General features: G+C 49.8%; 1 protein-coding gene across 1 annotated transcript in view; it reads left to right on the top strand.

Annotated features, from left to right (window-relative positions):
• Nucleotides 1-8765: 8765 nt before the first annotated feature.
• LOC141052980 (uncharacterized) overlaps nucleotides 8766-16741 on the top strand; it is a 177737-nt gene continuing 169761 nt past the window's right edge. Inside the window, 1 exon segment of the mRNA XM_073550308.1 lies at nucleotides 8766-8792. Coding sequence (XP_073406409.1) covers nucleotides 8766-8792 — 27 coding nt within the window.

Below are 16741 nucleotides of genomic sequence, written 5' to 3'. Positions count from 1 at the left end.
CTCTCCTGAGCTGCAGCCAGCGTTTGTTTCAAAGACTCTAAATTCTGTTGTAAATACGTAATTCGGTCAGCTGCTGCGGGTACGGACGTGTCTATCGGGAGTCGAGGGAGAATGCTGGGATGATACCCCTTATTAGCAAAGAAAGGAGACTGCTTGGTGGAGGCACTCTGCGAGTTGTTATACGTGAATTCGGCCATCGGGAGTAAGTTTACCCAATCATCTTGTAAGTGGCATAGGTAGCAAAGCAAGTACTGCTCCAAGGTTTGATTAGTCCGTTCCGTTTGTCCATTAGACTGCGGATGGAAAGCAGATGATAGATTTACCTTGATGTCCAGGGCGGCACAGAAGCTTCGCCAAAATTTTGAGGTAAATTGGACCACTCGATCTGATATCACTTCATCAGGAGCTCCATGTAGCCGAAAAACATTTTGTACGATGAGGTCCGCTGTCTGTTTGGCTGTCGGAAGACCGATACAGGGAATGAAATGGGCAGCCTTGGTCAAACGGTCGATCACTACTAGGATAGTGTTTTTCCCCTTAGAAGTAGGCAACTCTACAATAAAATCCATTGAAATAGACCCCCAAGGGCGAGATGGAATAGGGAGGGGTTGTAGCAATCCCGTAGGTGAGGAGCGGGGAACCTTTGATCTTGCACATACCTCACATGACGAGACGTAATGCTGAACGTCTCTCCGGTAGGTCGGCCACCAAAAGAAGCGAGACAGGAATTCCTGGGTCTTCTGGACTCCTCTATGACCAGCGATCTTTGAGTCATGCACTAATTTTAGTACACTTAGTCTGACCGTTTCCAGAATATACAGGCGATGTCCTTGAAACCAAAGTCTGTTTTTCAAGGTTAGGTTTACCTGATTGGGGGGGGGGTCGGATCAGTAGTGGGTCTCCAGTGTAGGCTTCCTTAATACTTGTTAATAGATCTTGATTGTGTAACACCCCTATGAAGTTTGTTTCTGAGCGTATGGTCCTTGGAGGTAATTATGGAGTTACGTTACCTGAGTGAATCCTAGATAGTGCATCGGCCTTCCCATTACGAGAGCCTGGCCTGTAGGAAACCATGAAGTCAAACTGATTAAGGAATAAAGTCCATCGGGTCTGTCTGGGCTTTAGACACCTTGCCGATCTCATGAATTCGAGGTTCCGATGGTCCGTAAGTACGACAATCTGGTGAGATGCTCCTTGCAGTAGATGCCTCCATTCCTTGAATGCGGTTATAATGGCCAATAGCTCTTTATTTCCGACATAATAATTCTTCTCTGCGGGCGATAATTTCTGCGAAAGAAAGGCACAAGGATGTAAAAGATCTTTCTCACCTGTTCTTTGCGAGAGAATGGCCCCTATCGCACAGTCGGAAGCGTCTACTTCCATTATGAAAGCTCGATCCGGATGTACAAGGATCGGTGCTGATGTAAATTTAGCTTTCAATTTGGAAAATGCAGTCTGCTCTTGCGGTGACCGGACAAATGGTATCTTCTTCCGGGTCAATTGGGTGATGGGTATGACGATCTCTGAAAAATTTTTAATGAATCGTCTGTAAAAATTGGCGAATCCAATAAATCGTTGTACTTCCTTCACAGACTTGGGAATTGGCCACTCCTGGATGGCTTGAGCTTTACTGGCATCCATGCCAAGACCCTGAGGAGAGATAACATACCCCAAGAATTGGATTTCCGTTTTGTGGAACTCGCATTTCTCTAGCTTGATATACAAGTGATTCTGCCGTAGGCGATCCAAGACTACTCTCATGTGCTGCTGATGCTCCTTGATGTTGCTGGAAAAGATTAAAATGTCATCCAAATAAGCAACAACAAAAATATCGAGTATGTCTCTGAAAATGTCATTCACCAAGTGTTGAAACATAGCCGGCGCATTACGGAGACCAAAAGACATGACGAGGTACTCAAAATGTCCATAGCGTGACCGGAAGGCTGTCTTCCACTCGTCACCGGGACGGATCCGTACTAGATTGTATGCTCCACGGAGATCTAATTTCGTGAAGATTTTAGAGTGTTGCACCCTTTCCAGTAATTCGGGAATTAATGGAAGTGGATAGGAGTTCCTGATCGTAATTTTGTTGAGCTCTCGGTAGTCAATACATGGGCGGAGTGAGCCATCCTTCTTTTTCACAAAGAAGATCGGGGCACCCGCCTGGGAGGAAGATGGTCGTATAAATCCCTTGGCTAGGTTTTCATCGATGTACTCCTTGAGGGCTTTTAATTCTGGCCCAGCCAAAGGGTAAATGTTACCGAACTGAATCACGGCACCAGGTAGCAGTTCCACGGGGCAATCGTACGGCCGATGTGGAGGCAATTTGTCTGCATTTTTCTTGTCACATACATCGATAAAATCCTGATACTCTATTGGTAGATTTAAATCAACGGAGCATGCTGACCCAACTAAAGCTGGTTCCTTAGATGATATGTCTTCTAGGAAACTGTATTTCCTTCATCTCCCAATTGATAGTAGGGTTTTGCAGTCGTAGCCATGGTAGTCCTAGGATTATGGGAAAATGAGGGGAGGAAATTAACAAGAAGGACATCCGCCCCCATACGGACTTTCAGTGATGTTGTTTCAAGATCTACGGGCCCGGACACCAGTGGGGAACCATCCACAGCTTCCATCAATACCGGAGAGATCCTCTTTTGTGAACATATACTGTGTTCTTTAGCGAATGTAATGTCCATAAAATTGCCGCTGGCCCCTGAGTCCACCATAGCGAAACTAGCAATCCATTGGGACTGGGTCCATATCTTGATGGGGATATAACAGTGTGAGTACTTCCTTGAGCCGTCCAAGGTCGAAGTAGTGGAACTCACTGAAGAGATGGCTGCATTCACTGGTGAGGATATTTCTGAAGTACAGTCGGAGAAGTCGTGATTCCAGTCGACTATTTCTTTCCTAGGAGGATTTGAGTGGGAAACTACTGAAGATACGTCCGAAAAGTCACATTCGATTACCGCAGCCGTGGTCTTGCGATTCTTACCGGGACAATTCGAAATATAGTGACCTGATTTTCCACAGTAGAAGCATAAATTTTCTCTAAAGCGGTGCTCCTTGCGTGGGTCAGGAGGACTTCTCCGGACTGCATCGACCTGCATAGGTTCTGATTCTACTGGGAGGGAGGACTTGCTCTGGGCTTCCCTGGAGGGAGACGGCAGGGTTACAAAATTACTGTGGTTAGCATCTGCCCATCTCTCTTGCCGGCGTTCTGCAAGACGGATATCAATCCGAATGCAATGATTTATGAAGTCTCCCAGGGCAGCGGGTGACTCGCCTCTAGCCAGTTCGACTTTAATTGTGGCAGATAAACCCCTCCTAAACACTGCGTATTTTGCTGAGTCGCACCACGTAGTGTCCAACACCCACCTCCGAAATTCCATTGCGTATTCTACGACAGGACGCTTTCCCTGATGGAGGGCTAGCAATGCGGTTTCTGCTGTGGCACTTCGGTTAGGGTCATTGAACATCTGACACATTGCGGAAATAAAATCATTTAAAGAATTCAAACAGACATCATTAGTTTCAAAAAGGGGATTTGCCCAAGCAAGAGCCTTGTTGGTTAACGGCATTATCATAGCTAACACCTTGTCTCGTCCTGTTGGAAACTGAGCCGCATGCGCAGCAAAATACAGCTGACACTGATTTAGGAACCCTCAGAATTTTTCTCTTTCGCCACCGAACCTGAATGGCGGGAGTTTAGGGAAAGCTGGAACCGAAGGTGGGGTTGTGGCTGGGGCTGAAACTGTAGTCTCCAGCTTTGAGAGACGAGTAGCTAACGCCTGAATGGATGTATCGGCTATAGTAGCATTATGGTTAGCTTGAGTCTCTAGTGCTGACAATTTTGTTTTGGTAGCCTGAAGCTCCCCTTGAAGTCCTGAGATAAATGTGCATATCTTTTTAAGGCGTACATCCACAGAATCTGACCCAGCGAGCTCCATATTTGATGGCTTGTGTATCCTGTCAAATTAGTACTATAGGTTCTATGGAACTCGGTGGCATGGGTCAGAGAAGACACACACAGTATATGTTCAAAGGTTCAGTAATGTATTGTAGCAACAGGTTTCAGTACTATGCAGATGTAGTTCAGGGTATTATAGTAAACAAGCTTCAGTATTGCACGGTACGTAGATATAAGTTCTGGCAACAGGTAAAGTCTGTACGAACCAACTGGCGAGAGTCTGACGTCCAGGCGCACACAATCCTAAGGTCCTGAGACTGGACCGGGCTCCAAGCGGAGAGGAGGCCGCAGAGATGACAGAAGCAGAGCAGATCCGGACAGGAGAGGCGGTCAGGCAGGACGGCAGGTAAGTAACAAATGGGGAATCCCGAGGTTTAGGAGAAGCAGGCACAATGCGAGTTCTCCAAGCTTGGCAGCAGGTGAAGATCCAGATACACAAACACAGGTATAATGTGCAGAGTCCCTTTAGTACACAGCAGGCAGGAAACAGGAAAAGTCAAACAGGAACAAGATGGCCCCTTGTGAAGCTACTCACTCCATCTTTGATAAGGGCAAAATTAAGGGCAAAGTCAAGCAGAACAGAAACATGGCTCAGAACCTCACAATACCTATAGATGCAAAGACAATACTAGCTGTGCATGTACAGATTGTTCATAGCAATCACCAAGTGAATTAATCATATATACCATTTTCCAATATAACAAGGAATATATGCAAATAAATTATTATACTAAATCTCAAGTGCTAGGTCTGTATGTAAAACCTGATAAGATATTATAAGCCGCTACTGGTTAAGTACAAAGATTGTGTCCAAATAATAGCAGTATGTTATTGTAAAAACCTTACTTTAATAAAGGCATTGGAGACAAGATGCCAGCTGCGTCCCTCACCCCGACACGCGTTTCGCCTATCTTCTACCAAGGTACCAAGGGCGTGTCTGCGTGTCTAGATGGAGGGGCCTCATAAACATTTAAGTAGAAAGGAGCCAATTATGGGATGCCAAACAGAAGCTCAATTTTTGTCTCATCTGACCACAGCACCTTCTCCAAATCAATCACGGAACCATCCAGGTGTTCATTGGCAAACTTCAGATGGGCCTGCACATGGGCCTTTTTGAGCAGTGGGACCTTGAGGGCACTGTGGAATTTTAAACCTTAACGGCATAATGTGTTACCAATGGTTTTCTTGGTGACTGTGCTCCCAGCTGCTTTGAGATCATTAACAATTTCCCCCCATGTAGTTTTGGGCTAATCTCTCACCTTACTCATGATCAAGGATAGCCCACAAGGTGAGATTTTGCATGGTGCCCCAGACCGATGTGGATTGACAGTCATTTTGTATTTCTTCCATTTTCTTACTATTGCGCCAACAGTTACCTCCTCACCCAGGGTGTTACTTATGGTTTTGTAGCCAATTCCAGCTTTGCGCAGATCTAAGATCTTGCCCCTGACATCTTTAGAAAACTCTTTGGCCTTGCCCATGTTGTAGAAGTTAGTCTGTCTGATTGAGTCTGTGGACATAGGGACATTGCAGGGCTATTTTTGTGAGGGTCAGATGTGGACTGCCCTTGTTAGGGCGGGAGTCATGGGTGTCAGGTCTGCTAGCCCCTACAGGGTCTGACTAGGGTAATGCCTTGCTTCCTGACCTGACCTGACTCTGATGGACATCTGATTTTTGGGCATCTTCCAGACGTATGGGTGAGATCTTTCCTTTACTCAGTATGTTTATGGATTATTGTTTTTTGATGTCTGCTCTTTAGACATGAATGAGTTATTTCCTTGTTTAACCTAAGTATGATAGAGGCCGTATATGCCTCTGGTTAGGCCTCTTTCACACTTCCGTTTTTTCTTGTCAGTTAAAATCCGCCAAAATGGCGGAAAGCGGATATGTTTGTAACTGATGCAAACGGATGGCACCGGACCGTTTTTTTGACGGATCCGGGAAGGAGAGAGAGAGAGAGAGAATTTTTTTTTCCACCGCCAGAAAGGATTTCAGGGTTAAATCCCCGGCTGACTTCCTTTCTCCGGGCATGCGCACTGAAAAATGCGGATCCTACAGCCAAAAAAAACGTTGCAGAGTCCGTCCAGGCATGCCGGCGGACGCAAACATTTTGGCGGATCCGCAAAAAAACGGATCAAACGGATGGCCATCCATCAAGATCCGCCGGTAATGCAACTCAATGGGGAAAAAAACGGATCCGCAAAAAAAAATGGCTGATCCGGTTTTTTCAAAAACTGGCGGATTTTGACTGATGGTCAAAAACGGAAGTGTGAAAGAGGCCTTAGGTAACCATTCATGATTAGACTGTGGTTGTTATTCACATTGTCTGTTATCTAGTTATATTGGTCTGTCCAGGTTTTTTTTACTTTTGGACATGGAATTAGCCACATGTATGTACTCTGGGTGATCTGGTGTGGAAATATAAGCAGACACTCCGTGGAATAGTCTGTGGCATTTGATCTAGTGTTTTTTAATTGCACTTTATCTTTTGGTAGCTTTTATACAGTATTAAAAGTTATGTTTTAATAATTCTCTTTTTGCTGATTGTTATTTAGCATTTAAACAAGCAAGTCTGCAAATACCACGTCTGCAGAACCAGAATTGGTTTCCAAGGTAACAATACTAATTACAGGAGTGGTTTTCACACTGTTCACATACAGCTCGGCTCTGTACACACACGGCTCTACTCCATACACCTCGTACACGCACGGCTCCTCTCTGTACACCTCGTACACACACGGTTCCGCTCCGTACACCTCGTACACGCACGGCTCCGCTCCGTACACCTCGTACACGCACGGCTCCGCTCCGTACACCTCGTACACGCACGGCTCCGCTCCGTACACCTCGTACACACACGGCTCCGCTCCGTACACCTCGTACACACACGGCTCCGCTCCGTACACCTCGTACACACACGGCTCCGCTCCGTACACCTCGTACACACACGGCTCCGCTCCGTACACCTCGTACACACGCGGCTCCGCTCCGTACACCTCGTACACACGCGGCTCCGCTCCGTACACCAGAGTCTCTGGGTCCCAAACGGACACCCAGCTTCAGAGGGACTATAAGTGAACTACACAGCTCAGTAGAAAGGAGGCCACACCCTATTTGTACTGAATACAAAAATGCTGAAGAAAAAACAAAAAAACTGAACTGGAGTAGACTTGAATGACATGCATGATGTAAAAGCATGTTCACACTGGCCATAAGAGCAAGCAAAACCAAAGGAAAAACAATGTATGTATATACCCTAATGAAAATCAATAAGTAAAAAAGCAAGTGCATTAAATAACATAGGGTACTTGGTAAACACTATTTTGATCAAAAAAGTATAAAGCTGTCCCACCACGCTTCGTACACCTCGTACACACGCGGCTCCGCTCCGTACACCTCGTACACACGCGGCTCCGCTCCGTACACCTCGTACACACGCGGCTCCGCTCCGTACACCTCGTACACACGCGGCTCCGCTCCGTACACCTCGTACACACGCGGCTCCGCTCCGTACACCTCGTACACACGCGGCTCCACTCTGTACACCTGTACATGCGCCGTACACCTCGTACACACACGGCTCCGCTCCGTACACCTCGTACACACGCGGCTCCGCTCCGTACACCTCGTACACACGCGGCTCCGCTCCGTACACCTCGTACACACGCGGCTCCGCTCCGTACACCTCGTACACACGCGGCTCCGCTCCGTACACCTCGTACACACACGGCTCCGCTCCGTACACCTCGTACACAGACGGCTCCGCTCCGTACACCTCGTACACACGCGGCTCTGCTCCGTACACCTCGTACACACGCGGCTCCGCTCCGTACACCTCGTACACACGCGGCTCCGCTCCGTACACCTGTACACGCTCCGTACACCTCGTACACACACGGCTCCGCTCCGTACACCTGTACACGCTCCGTACACCTCGTACACACACGGCTCCGCTCCGTACACCTCGTACACACATGGCTCCGCTCCGTACACCTCGTACACACACGGCTCCGCTCCGTACACCTCGTACACACGCGGCTCCGCTCCGTACACCTCGTACACACGCGGCTCCGCTCCGTACACCTCGTACACACGCGGCTCCGCTCCGTACACCTCGTACACACGCGGCTCCGCTCCGTACACCTCGTACACACGCGGCTCCGCTCCGTACACCTCGTACACACGCGGCTCCGCTCCGTACACCTGGACACGCTCCGTACACCTCGTACACACACGGCTCCGCTCCGTACACCTGTACACGCTCCGTACACCTCGTACACACACGGCTCCGCTCCGTACACCTCGTACACACACGGCTCCGCTCCGTACACCTCGTACACACACGGCTCCGCTCCGTACACCTCGTACACACACGGCTCCGCTCCGTACACCTCGTACACACACGGCTCCGCTCCGTACACCTCGTACACACACGGCTCCGCTCCGTACACCTCGTACACACACGGCTCCGCTCCGTACACCTCGTACACACACGGCTCCGCTCCGTACACCTCGTACACACACGGCTCCGCTCCGTACACCTCGTACACACGCGGCTCCGCTCCGTACACCTCGTACACACGCGGCTCCGCTCCATACACCTCGTACACACACCTCTGCTACATCCCCCCTGTAATCCCTTCCTGACCCCACACAGAAACTTCCCCTCATCCAGCACCATGACAACCAGCACAGCAGAGTCCTGCATACACTGAGGCCCCTGATCATGTGACCCTGACTCCTCCCCTCCTGTGACCTCATCCCAGGTCCTGTGCGCACAGAGCAGCCATATATGTGGTGTGCGGCTCTGCAGGTGGAGGTAGGTGCTGGAGATTCCCCATTACTGGGCACAGGGGGCAGTAACCCCTTCAGTGCTGACACTACTGGGCCCTCTGCCTCCCTTATCTCTGGTGCTGGGACCTTTCTCTTTCCTCCCAGGTCTCTGGATTTTGTCGCCATTTTCGGCTCCATATAATGTAACTGATCGGCTTCTATTCATATATTTTTGAGGAACGGAAAAAGGTGGCAATGACATTATTTAAGCATTTTTCATGTACAATGACAGATACCCTGAGCACGCATAAGCACTACGAATACTGGCTGGTGACTAGCTCATACAGCCTTTATCTATCCCCCACTCCCTCAGCATGACCGGACCAGCATTATAAATAAGCCCCTGTACTTTGTGTGTCCCTCACCTCATTGTAGAGTGTAAGCTCTTACGAGCAGGGGCGTCATTATTTTCGCTTTAACTATTGGATTACCTTTACCTTTGTTACTTGTTGTACATCAGACCTGGGCAAAGTACGGCTTGCGGGCCACATCCGCCCCTCTGGCTGCCTCAGCCTGGCCCGCGGACCGAGACAGCCGTGGGACTGGAAATCAGAGCTCTACGGGCCGCACGATGCCCGCCTGGCCACTCGCTGTTTCCATGTGTGCCGCGGCTCTGGGCGGCGCTGCTGACTCCTTTGGTGGAGAGGTCTCCGGCCACTCCTCCACCAATCAGCGTGTGAAACAGCCGGTGTGATGAAATGACGTCATCGTGTCAGCTCTTTACTCCGGAGAGTCAGCGCTCCGGTGGCAGGGAGAGAAGCAGAGTGTCGGGGAACCGGACGAGGGGAGTATGTGGTGTTTTTTTTTTTTTATTTCCTTATGTGTATGGGCTATTTGAGTGGGCATGGGGAGGCTATGGGGGTGACAACATGGTGCTGCACATGGGGAGGTGACATGTTGCAGGACATGGGGGTGACATGCTGCACATGTTGCATATGGGGGCGACATTCTGCACATGGGGAGGCTATGGGGGCAACATGCAGTGTATATAGGGAGGCTGTGTGGGGCTCATGCTGCATATGAGGAGGCTGTGTGGGGCTCATGCAGTATATAGGGGGGAGGCTGTGTGGGGCTCATGCCACATATGGAGGAGGCTGTGTGGGGCTCATGCAGTGTATAGGGGGAGGCTGTGTGGGGCTCATGCTGCATATGAGGAGGCTGTGTGGGGCTCATGCAATGTGATATAGGGGGCTGTATGGGGTTCATGCCATATATGGGGGAGGCTGTATGGGGCTCATGCAGTGTATAGGGAGGCTGTGTGGTTCTCATGCAGTATAAAGAGAGGCTGTGTGGGGCTCATGCAGTGTATATAGGGAGGCTGTGTGGGGCTCATGCAGTGTATATAGGGAGGCTGTGTGGGGCTCATGCAGTGTATATGGGGAGGCTGTGTGGGGCTCATGCAGTGTACATAGAGATGCTGTGTGGGGCTCATGCAGTATATAGGGAGGCTGTGTGGGACTCATGCAGTGTATATGGGGAGGCTGTGTGGGACTCATGCAGTGTATATAGGGAGGCTGTGTGTGGCTCATGCAGTGTATATAGGGAGGCTGTGTGGGGCTCATGCAGTATAAAGAGAGGCTGTGTGGGGTTCATGCAGTATATAGGGAGGCTGTGTGGGGCTCATGCAGTATAAAGAGAGGCTGTGTGAGGCTCATGCAATATAAAGGGAGGCTGTGTGGAGCTCATGCAGTGTATATAGAGATGCTGTGTGGGGCTCATGCAGTGTATATGGGGAGGCTGTGTGGGGCTCATGCAGTGTATATAGAGATGCTGTGTGGGGCTCATGCAGTGTATATGGGGAGGCTGTGTGTGGCTCATGCAGTGTATATGGGAAGGCTGTGTGGGGCTCATGCAGTGTATATGGGAAGGCTGTGTGTGGCTCATGCAGTGTATATGGGGAGGCTGTGTGGAGCTCATGCAGTGTATATGGGGAGGCTGTGTGTGGCTCATGCAGTGTATATGGGAAGGCAGTGTGGGGCTCATGCAGTGTATATGGGAAGGCTGTGTGGGGCTCATGCAGTGTATATGGGGAGGCTGTGTGGAGCTCATGCAGTGTATATGGGGAGGCTGTGTGGGGTTCATGCAGTGTATATAGGGAGGCTGTGTGGGGCTCATGCAGTGCATATAGGGAGGCTGTGTGGGGCTCATGCAGTATAAAGAGAGGCTGTGTGGGGTTCATGCAGTATATAGGGAGGCTGTGTGGGGCTCATGCAGTGTATAGAGATGCTGTGTGGGGCTCATGCAGTGTATATACGGAGGCTGTGTGAGGCTCATGCAGTATAAAGAGAGGCTGTGTGAGGCTCATGCAATATAAAGGGAGGCTGTGTGGAGCTCATGCAGTGTATATGGGGAGGCTGTGTGGGGTTCATGCAGTATAAAGAGAGGCTGTGTGGGGTTCATGCAGTATATAGGGAGGCTGTGTGGGGCTCATGCAGTATATAGAGATGCTGTGTGGAGCTCATGCAGTGTATATAGGGAGGCTGTGTGAGGCTCATGCAGTATAAAGAGAGGCTGTGTGGGGTTCATGCAGTATATAGGGAGGCTGTGTGGGGCTCATGCAGTGTATATAGAGATGCTGTGTGGGGCTCATGCAGTGTATATAGAGATGCTGTGTGGGGCTCATGCAGTGTATAGGGAGGCTGTGTGGGGCTCATGCAGTGTATATGGGGAGGCTGTGTGGGGCTCATGCAGTGCAGTGTATATAGGGAGGCTGTGTGGGGCTCATACGATATACACAAGGGGCTGCGCTCGGGTTCAAACGATATAGGGGGATGTCAGCATACTTAATTCTGCTCAATATACAATTCTGATCCAATTAAAATTATCAGTAATATAATAAAATATTGATATTAATATTGAGCAGTATTAATTTTGGCTTATTGGATCTGCCCTCCACAACAGTCACGGACTTTCATGTGGCCCCTCGGGAAAATTAATTGCCCATCCCTGTTGTACATGAACCTCTGAATTGTAAAGCGTTGTGGAATATGTTATCGCTATATAAATAAAAAGTGATGTTTGAGTGCTCAGTACTCAAATCGAACAGTTCGGACACACGGACGGGCTTGACTCAAATATCGATTATAAAGGAAGTCGATGGAAAACTCAAGAATTTTTCCAGAGGAACCTAACAGGAGGGCTGAGGGGCAGGAAAATCACTGAAATGGAAGGGTAACAGCATACGCTGTGGACAATGTAAGAACTGCCAAAAATAAGAAGGGAGAGGGACTCTGATACACCTGGTATTAGACATAAAGGACCTTATACATTTTCTGTTCAAATTATTCAGTAGTGGGACTAATAAAGCCAATGCACTTAGTGCAAGGGTGTCCAAAAATTAGGAGGAACTGCAGTACACCTTGGAAGACATCAATTTTGAACGAGTGCCTCCTGATGTCCCTCTAAAAATGTGGAGAGAGTGAAGCATAATGGCCCTCTAGCAATTTGTCGAGAGTGACGCGTAATGGCTACCTAACAATTTGAAGTAAGGACTGCATGATAACCCAACATTTAAATTGGCTTTATGTTCCCCTTTTGTCATCAGGGTTCAGAAGTCTGGGCCAATGCAGCTCTTGTTCATTTTGATAAGAGTTTGCCTGTCAGCATTTTCAGTTGACAGTCGGATACACCTATCAGTTGTTATTCCCACTGCAGAAATAAAAACCCGCTCTGCCAAAACGTTAGCGGCAGGCCAGGCCAGCACCTCTAAAGCACAGAAAGACAGTTCATGCCACGTGTCCAGCTTGGATATCCAATAGTAGTATGGGACAGAGTAATCATAGAGGATGTGGGTACGGTCAGGTACTCTTTCACCATCTTCCAAAACTTTTTCCCCCTTGTGAGACTACCAAGCACAGCAGGGCCTGGATGCTGAAAAGGTCTGATGAACTTTGATAGTTGTCACGGCCTCTCACCTCTCGGCGCCCTCCACCCGGCGCGCTCCTGCTCTGCAGCGCGTCCCCGCGCCCGGCCTCCGGCTCCCGCGGCGTCGGGCACCCGCTCACAGCCTTACTCCTGGCACACAGCCCCCTGGGTAGCGTGACGCGCTGGCCCCGCCGCCAACATGCTTGGCCTTCCACGAGCCTACTTTAGACTGGCATAGCGGTAACGTCTTGCGCTGGGGGGAGTCGTGTCAGACTCGGTGTCTGCTGTCGGTGCACTCCATACGTACCCCTCGTTCTCCCCTTGTTCCCCATGGATTGCCATCAGTGTACCATGATTTTTTGGATATTTTTGATAAAGAGGCTGAGACTCTTCCTCCGCACTGTCCCTACGACTGCCCCATTGAGCTCGTCCCTGGTACCACTCCGCCTCGTGGAAGAATTTATCCTCTCTCCTCGGCAGAGACCCAAGCGATGTCTGAATACATCCAAGACAACTTGGCCAGAGGCTTCATTTGGAAATCTTCGTCCCCTGCAGGAGCAGGCTTCTTTTTTGTAAAGAGGAAAGATGGATCCCTGCGCCCGTGCATCGATTATCGTGGCTTGAATCAAATCACGGTGAAGAATAAGTATCCACTGCCTCTCATCTCCGAGCTTTTTGATCGTTTGAAGGGGGCACATGTGTTTACTAAAGTTGATCTACGAAGGGCCTATAATCTAGTTCGCATACGCTTCGGGGACGAGTGGAAGACTTCGTTTAACACGCGAGATGGACACTATGAGTATTTGGTTATGCCCTTTGGGCTCTGCAATGCACCTGCAGTATTTCAAGAACTCGTTAATGATGTTTTTCGAGATCTCCTCTACTCTTGTGTCGTAGTCTACCTAGACGACATCTTGGTCTTCTCCTCCAATCTGACCACACATCGTCGAGACGTTCGCCAAGTCCTCCAACGTCTCAGAGAGAACCACCTTTTTGCCAAGTTGGAGAAATGCCTCTTTGAGCAAACTTCATTGCCCTTTCTTGGTTACATCGTCTCGAGCTCGGGATTAGAGATGGTTCCTGAAAAAGTCTCGGCAGTTCTCAAGTGGCCTCGTCCTCTCAGAGTCAAGGCCATTCAACGGTTTTTGGGTTTTGCCAATTATTATAGGCAATTTGTCCCTCATTTTTCTTCCTTGACTAAACCCATCTCAGCTCTTGTCCGCAAAGGAGCCGATCCCATTCATTGGCCCTCTGATGCAGAGGCTGCCTTTGAGGCCCTGAAGCAAGAATTCGCTAAGTCTCCTGTACTCCATCGCCCGGACGCTGGTAGGCCATTCATCCTCGAAGTCGACGCATCTTCGGTAGGAGCAGTCCTTCTGCAAAAGTCCTCCTTGGGTCGCACTCTCACCTGCGGGTTCATTTCCAAAGCTTTTTCCGCTCCTGAACGTAATTATGCCGTGGGAGATAGACAACTCTTGGCCATAAAAATGGCTCTTGAAGAATGGCGCCATCTTCTCGAGAGGGCCCTCCATCCGTTCATCATTTTTACGGATCATAAAAATTTGGCCTACCTTCGGTCCGCCCAAAGGCTCAACCCACGGCAAGCCAGATGATCACTCTTTTTTGAAAGATTTGACTTCAAACTCCACTTCCGACCTGGGGAGAAGAACATCAAGGCGGTGGCCCTTTCACGGTCATTCCTGTCTGTCGACAAGGAGGAGGGTCCAATCCATCTCATCGACCCAGCCAAGATCCTTACCGTGGCCCCATTAAGCCTGGTCTCCCCACCATCTGGTAAGACCTTCGGAGTGGAGATAGATCAAAGGTTCTCCGCTGGAGCTGGATCGATTTTCCAAGATGGCCCACTTCAGCGCTCTGCCAGGTTTGCCTACCGCTCTCGAGCTGGCGAAGATCTTTCTGCGTCACGTTTTTCGCCTCCATGGCTTCCCTCAGCATATTGTCTCAGATCGAGGGGTTCAGTTTACCTCCCGTTTTTGGCGAGCTCTCTGCGGGTTGCTGAAGATAACCTTGGATTTCTCCTCAGCCTATCACCCCCATTCGAATGGCCAAGTCGAGCGAGTCAACCAAGCGCTAACATCTTATCTTCGGCATTTTTCCAATGCTCATCAAGACGACTGGGCCTCTCTTCTTCCTTGGGCGGAATTCGCCTACAACAATCATCCAAGTGAAGCTTCTACCAAATCTCCCTTTTTTGTGGTTTTTGGTCAACACCCCGGCATTCCTCTTCCCGCATCCCCTACCTCGGGTGTACCGGCAGCGGATTCCTTGTCTGTGGACTTCTCTCAGATTTGGAGGGAGACAAGGTAGCTCTTGGGAGGGCCAGCCTCAGAATGAAGCGGTATGCCGACAAGAGACGGCTGGACGCTCCTCCGTACCGCTCTGGGGATAAGGTTTGGTTAGCTTCCCGGCATATCATGTTGAAAATCCCCTCCTACAAGTTAGGTCCACGTTACATTGGTCCTTTTGAGGTCTTAAGTCGCATCAACGACGTGGCCTACAAGTTGAGATTACCCGCCTCACTAAAGATTCCCAACTATTTCCATGTATCTCTCCTTAAACCGGCAGTGTTTAATCACTTCCACTCTGCACCCTCCCAAACCTCCCAACCATGTAGCTCTGATAACACCTTTGAGGTACGGGATATTTTGGCTATGAAGACTGTTAGAGGAAAGAATCTGTTTTTGATTGATTGGAAGGGTTTTGGTCCCAAGGAGAGATCATGGGAGCCCCAGGAGAATATTGATGCTCCGCGCATCCAATGTTAGGAGGAGGGGCGTAAAGGGGGGGTACTGTCACAGCCTCTTACCTCTCGGCGTGCTCCACCCGGCGCGCTCCTGCTCTGCAGCGCGTCCCCGCGCCCGGCCTCCGGCTCCCGCGGCGTCGGGCACCTGCTCACAGCCTTACTCCTGGCGCACAGCCCCCTGGGTAGTGTGACGCACTGGCCCCGCCCCCAACATGGCGGCGCCCACCGCTACATATGCTTGGCGTCGGGACAGGTAAGACGCCTGATTATCAAATACGGTGACTCTGCCTCGTGCAGTGTTCGCTGTGTCCTCAGGCCCCTTTCCCTGTGAGTCTGTCTGCTCTGTGTTCACCTCCGTGTACCTCGCAGCTGTCCTCCCTGCGCAGCCTCTGTCCTTGTCCTCTGTGCTCTGGGTTCCTTGCCTCCCGTACTTTGTGAACTCCTCTGTCCGTTTCCACCTCCATCTAGTTCCTCTCCGCACCTCCCTGTTGTTTCCTTCCCTCTCGCCTTATACTTCTTTCTTGCCATCATAATTGATTCCGCAAAATTTTGGAGAACCTCACAGATGTCAGACATCCATTACTAGCTGTTTGCTTTTATGTGCAGAGGCAGACCAGAATACCAATGCACATGTTGTAGTTGTTATTCAGCTATTGCCTCCTGCGGCTCAAAAAGCATTGCAAACGTATGTAATGATGAGTTCCAGCACGTAGTCATGCCACACACCAGTCAGTGAACTGGCACTTGCAAGCGCTGTTGCAGCATTGCCAGACCAGCTGTAGCTGACTTGCAGAAATGGGTTCATATGCGGTGTAACTTCAGAAATAGCTCAGGCAAATCTGGATAGGTTTTCAGAGTCAGCTGAATCATTAAGTTGAGCACATGGGCCAGGCATTGTATGTGAAAGAGCTTGCCAAGCTTCAGAGCCACCACCAGGTTACTGCCATTATCATACACGACCTTGCTTGTTTGCAGGTTCAGTGGCAAGAGCCACAGATCTGTCTGGCCTGTTATACCTTTCAATGACTCTATGGTGGTATGCTGTTTGTCACCTAAACAAAAAATTATCAGCAGAGCCTGTTGCCACTTCATTGAGGCATTGCTGCAGTGCTTCTATCTTGCTATTTATATGGATGGCAATTCTGAGTAGGAGGAGGCGGGGGGTGGTCAAGAACTGATGTAGGAAGTGGAGGAATCCCTGATGGAACTATGGCTTGCAATCCTCGGTGTTATGAATGCGTCACCGAGGAGGAGAGCGCAATAGGCTATGCCACCAGAACACCAGAGAGGTTGGTCGCTCAGCGGAT

Source organism: Dendrobates tinctorius, unplaced genomic scaffold (assembly GCF_039654945.1).
Source record: "Dendrobates tinctorius isolate UK_male_01 unplaced genomic scaffold, ASM3965494v1 ptg000164l, whole genome shotgun sequence".
Lineage (NCBI taxonomy): Eukaryota > Metazoa > Chordata > Amphibia > Anura > Dendrobatidae > Dendrobates > Dendrobates tinctorius.
Note: the sequence above shows the minus strand (reverse complement) of the source record. Positions and strands in the feature narration are given on the sequence as shown.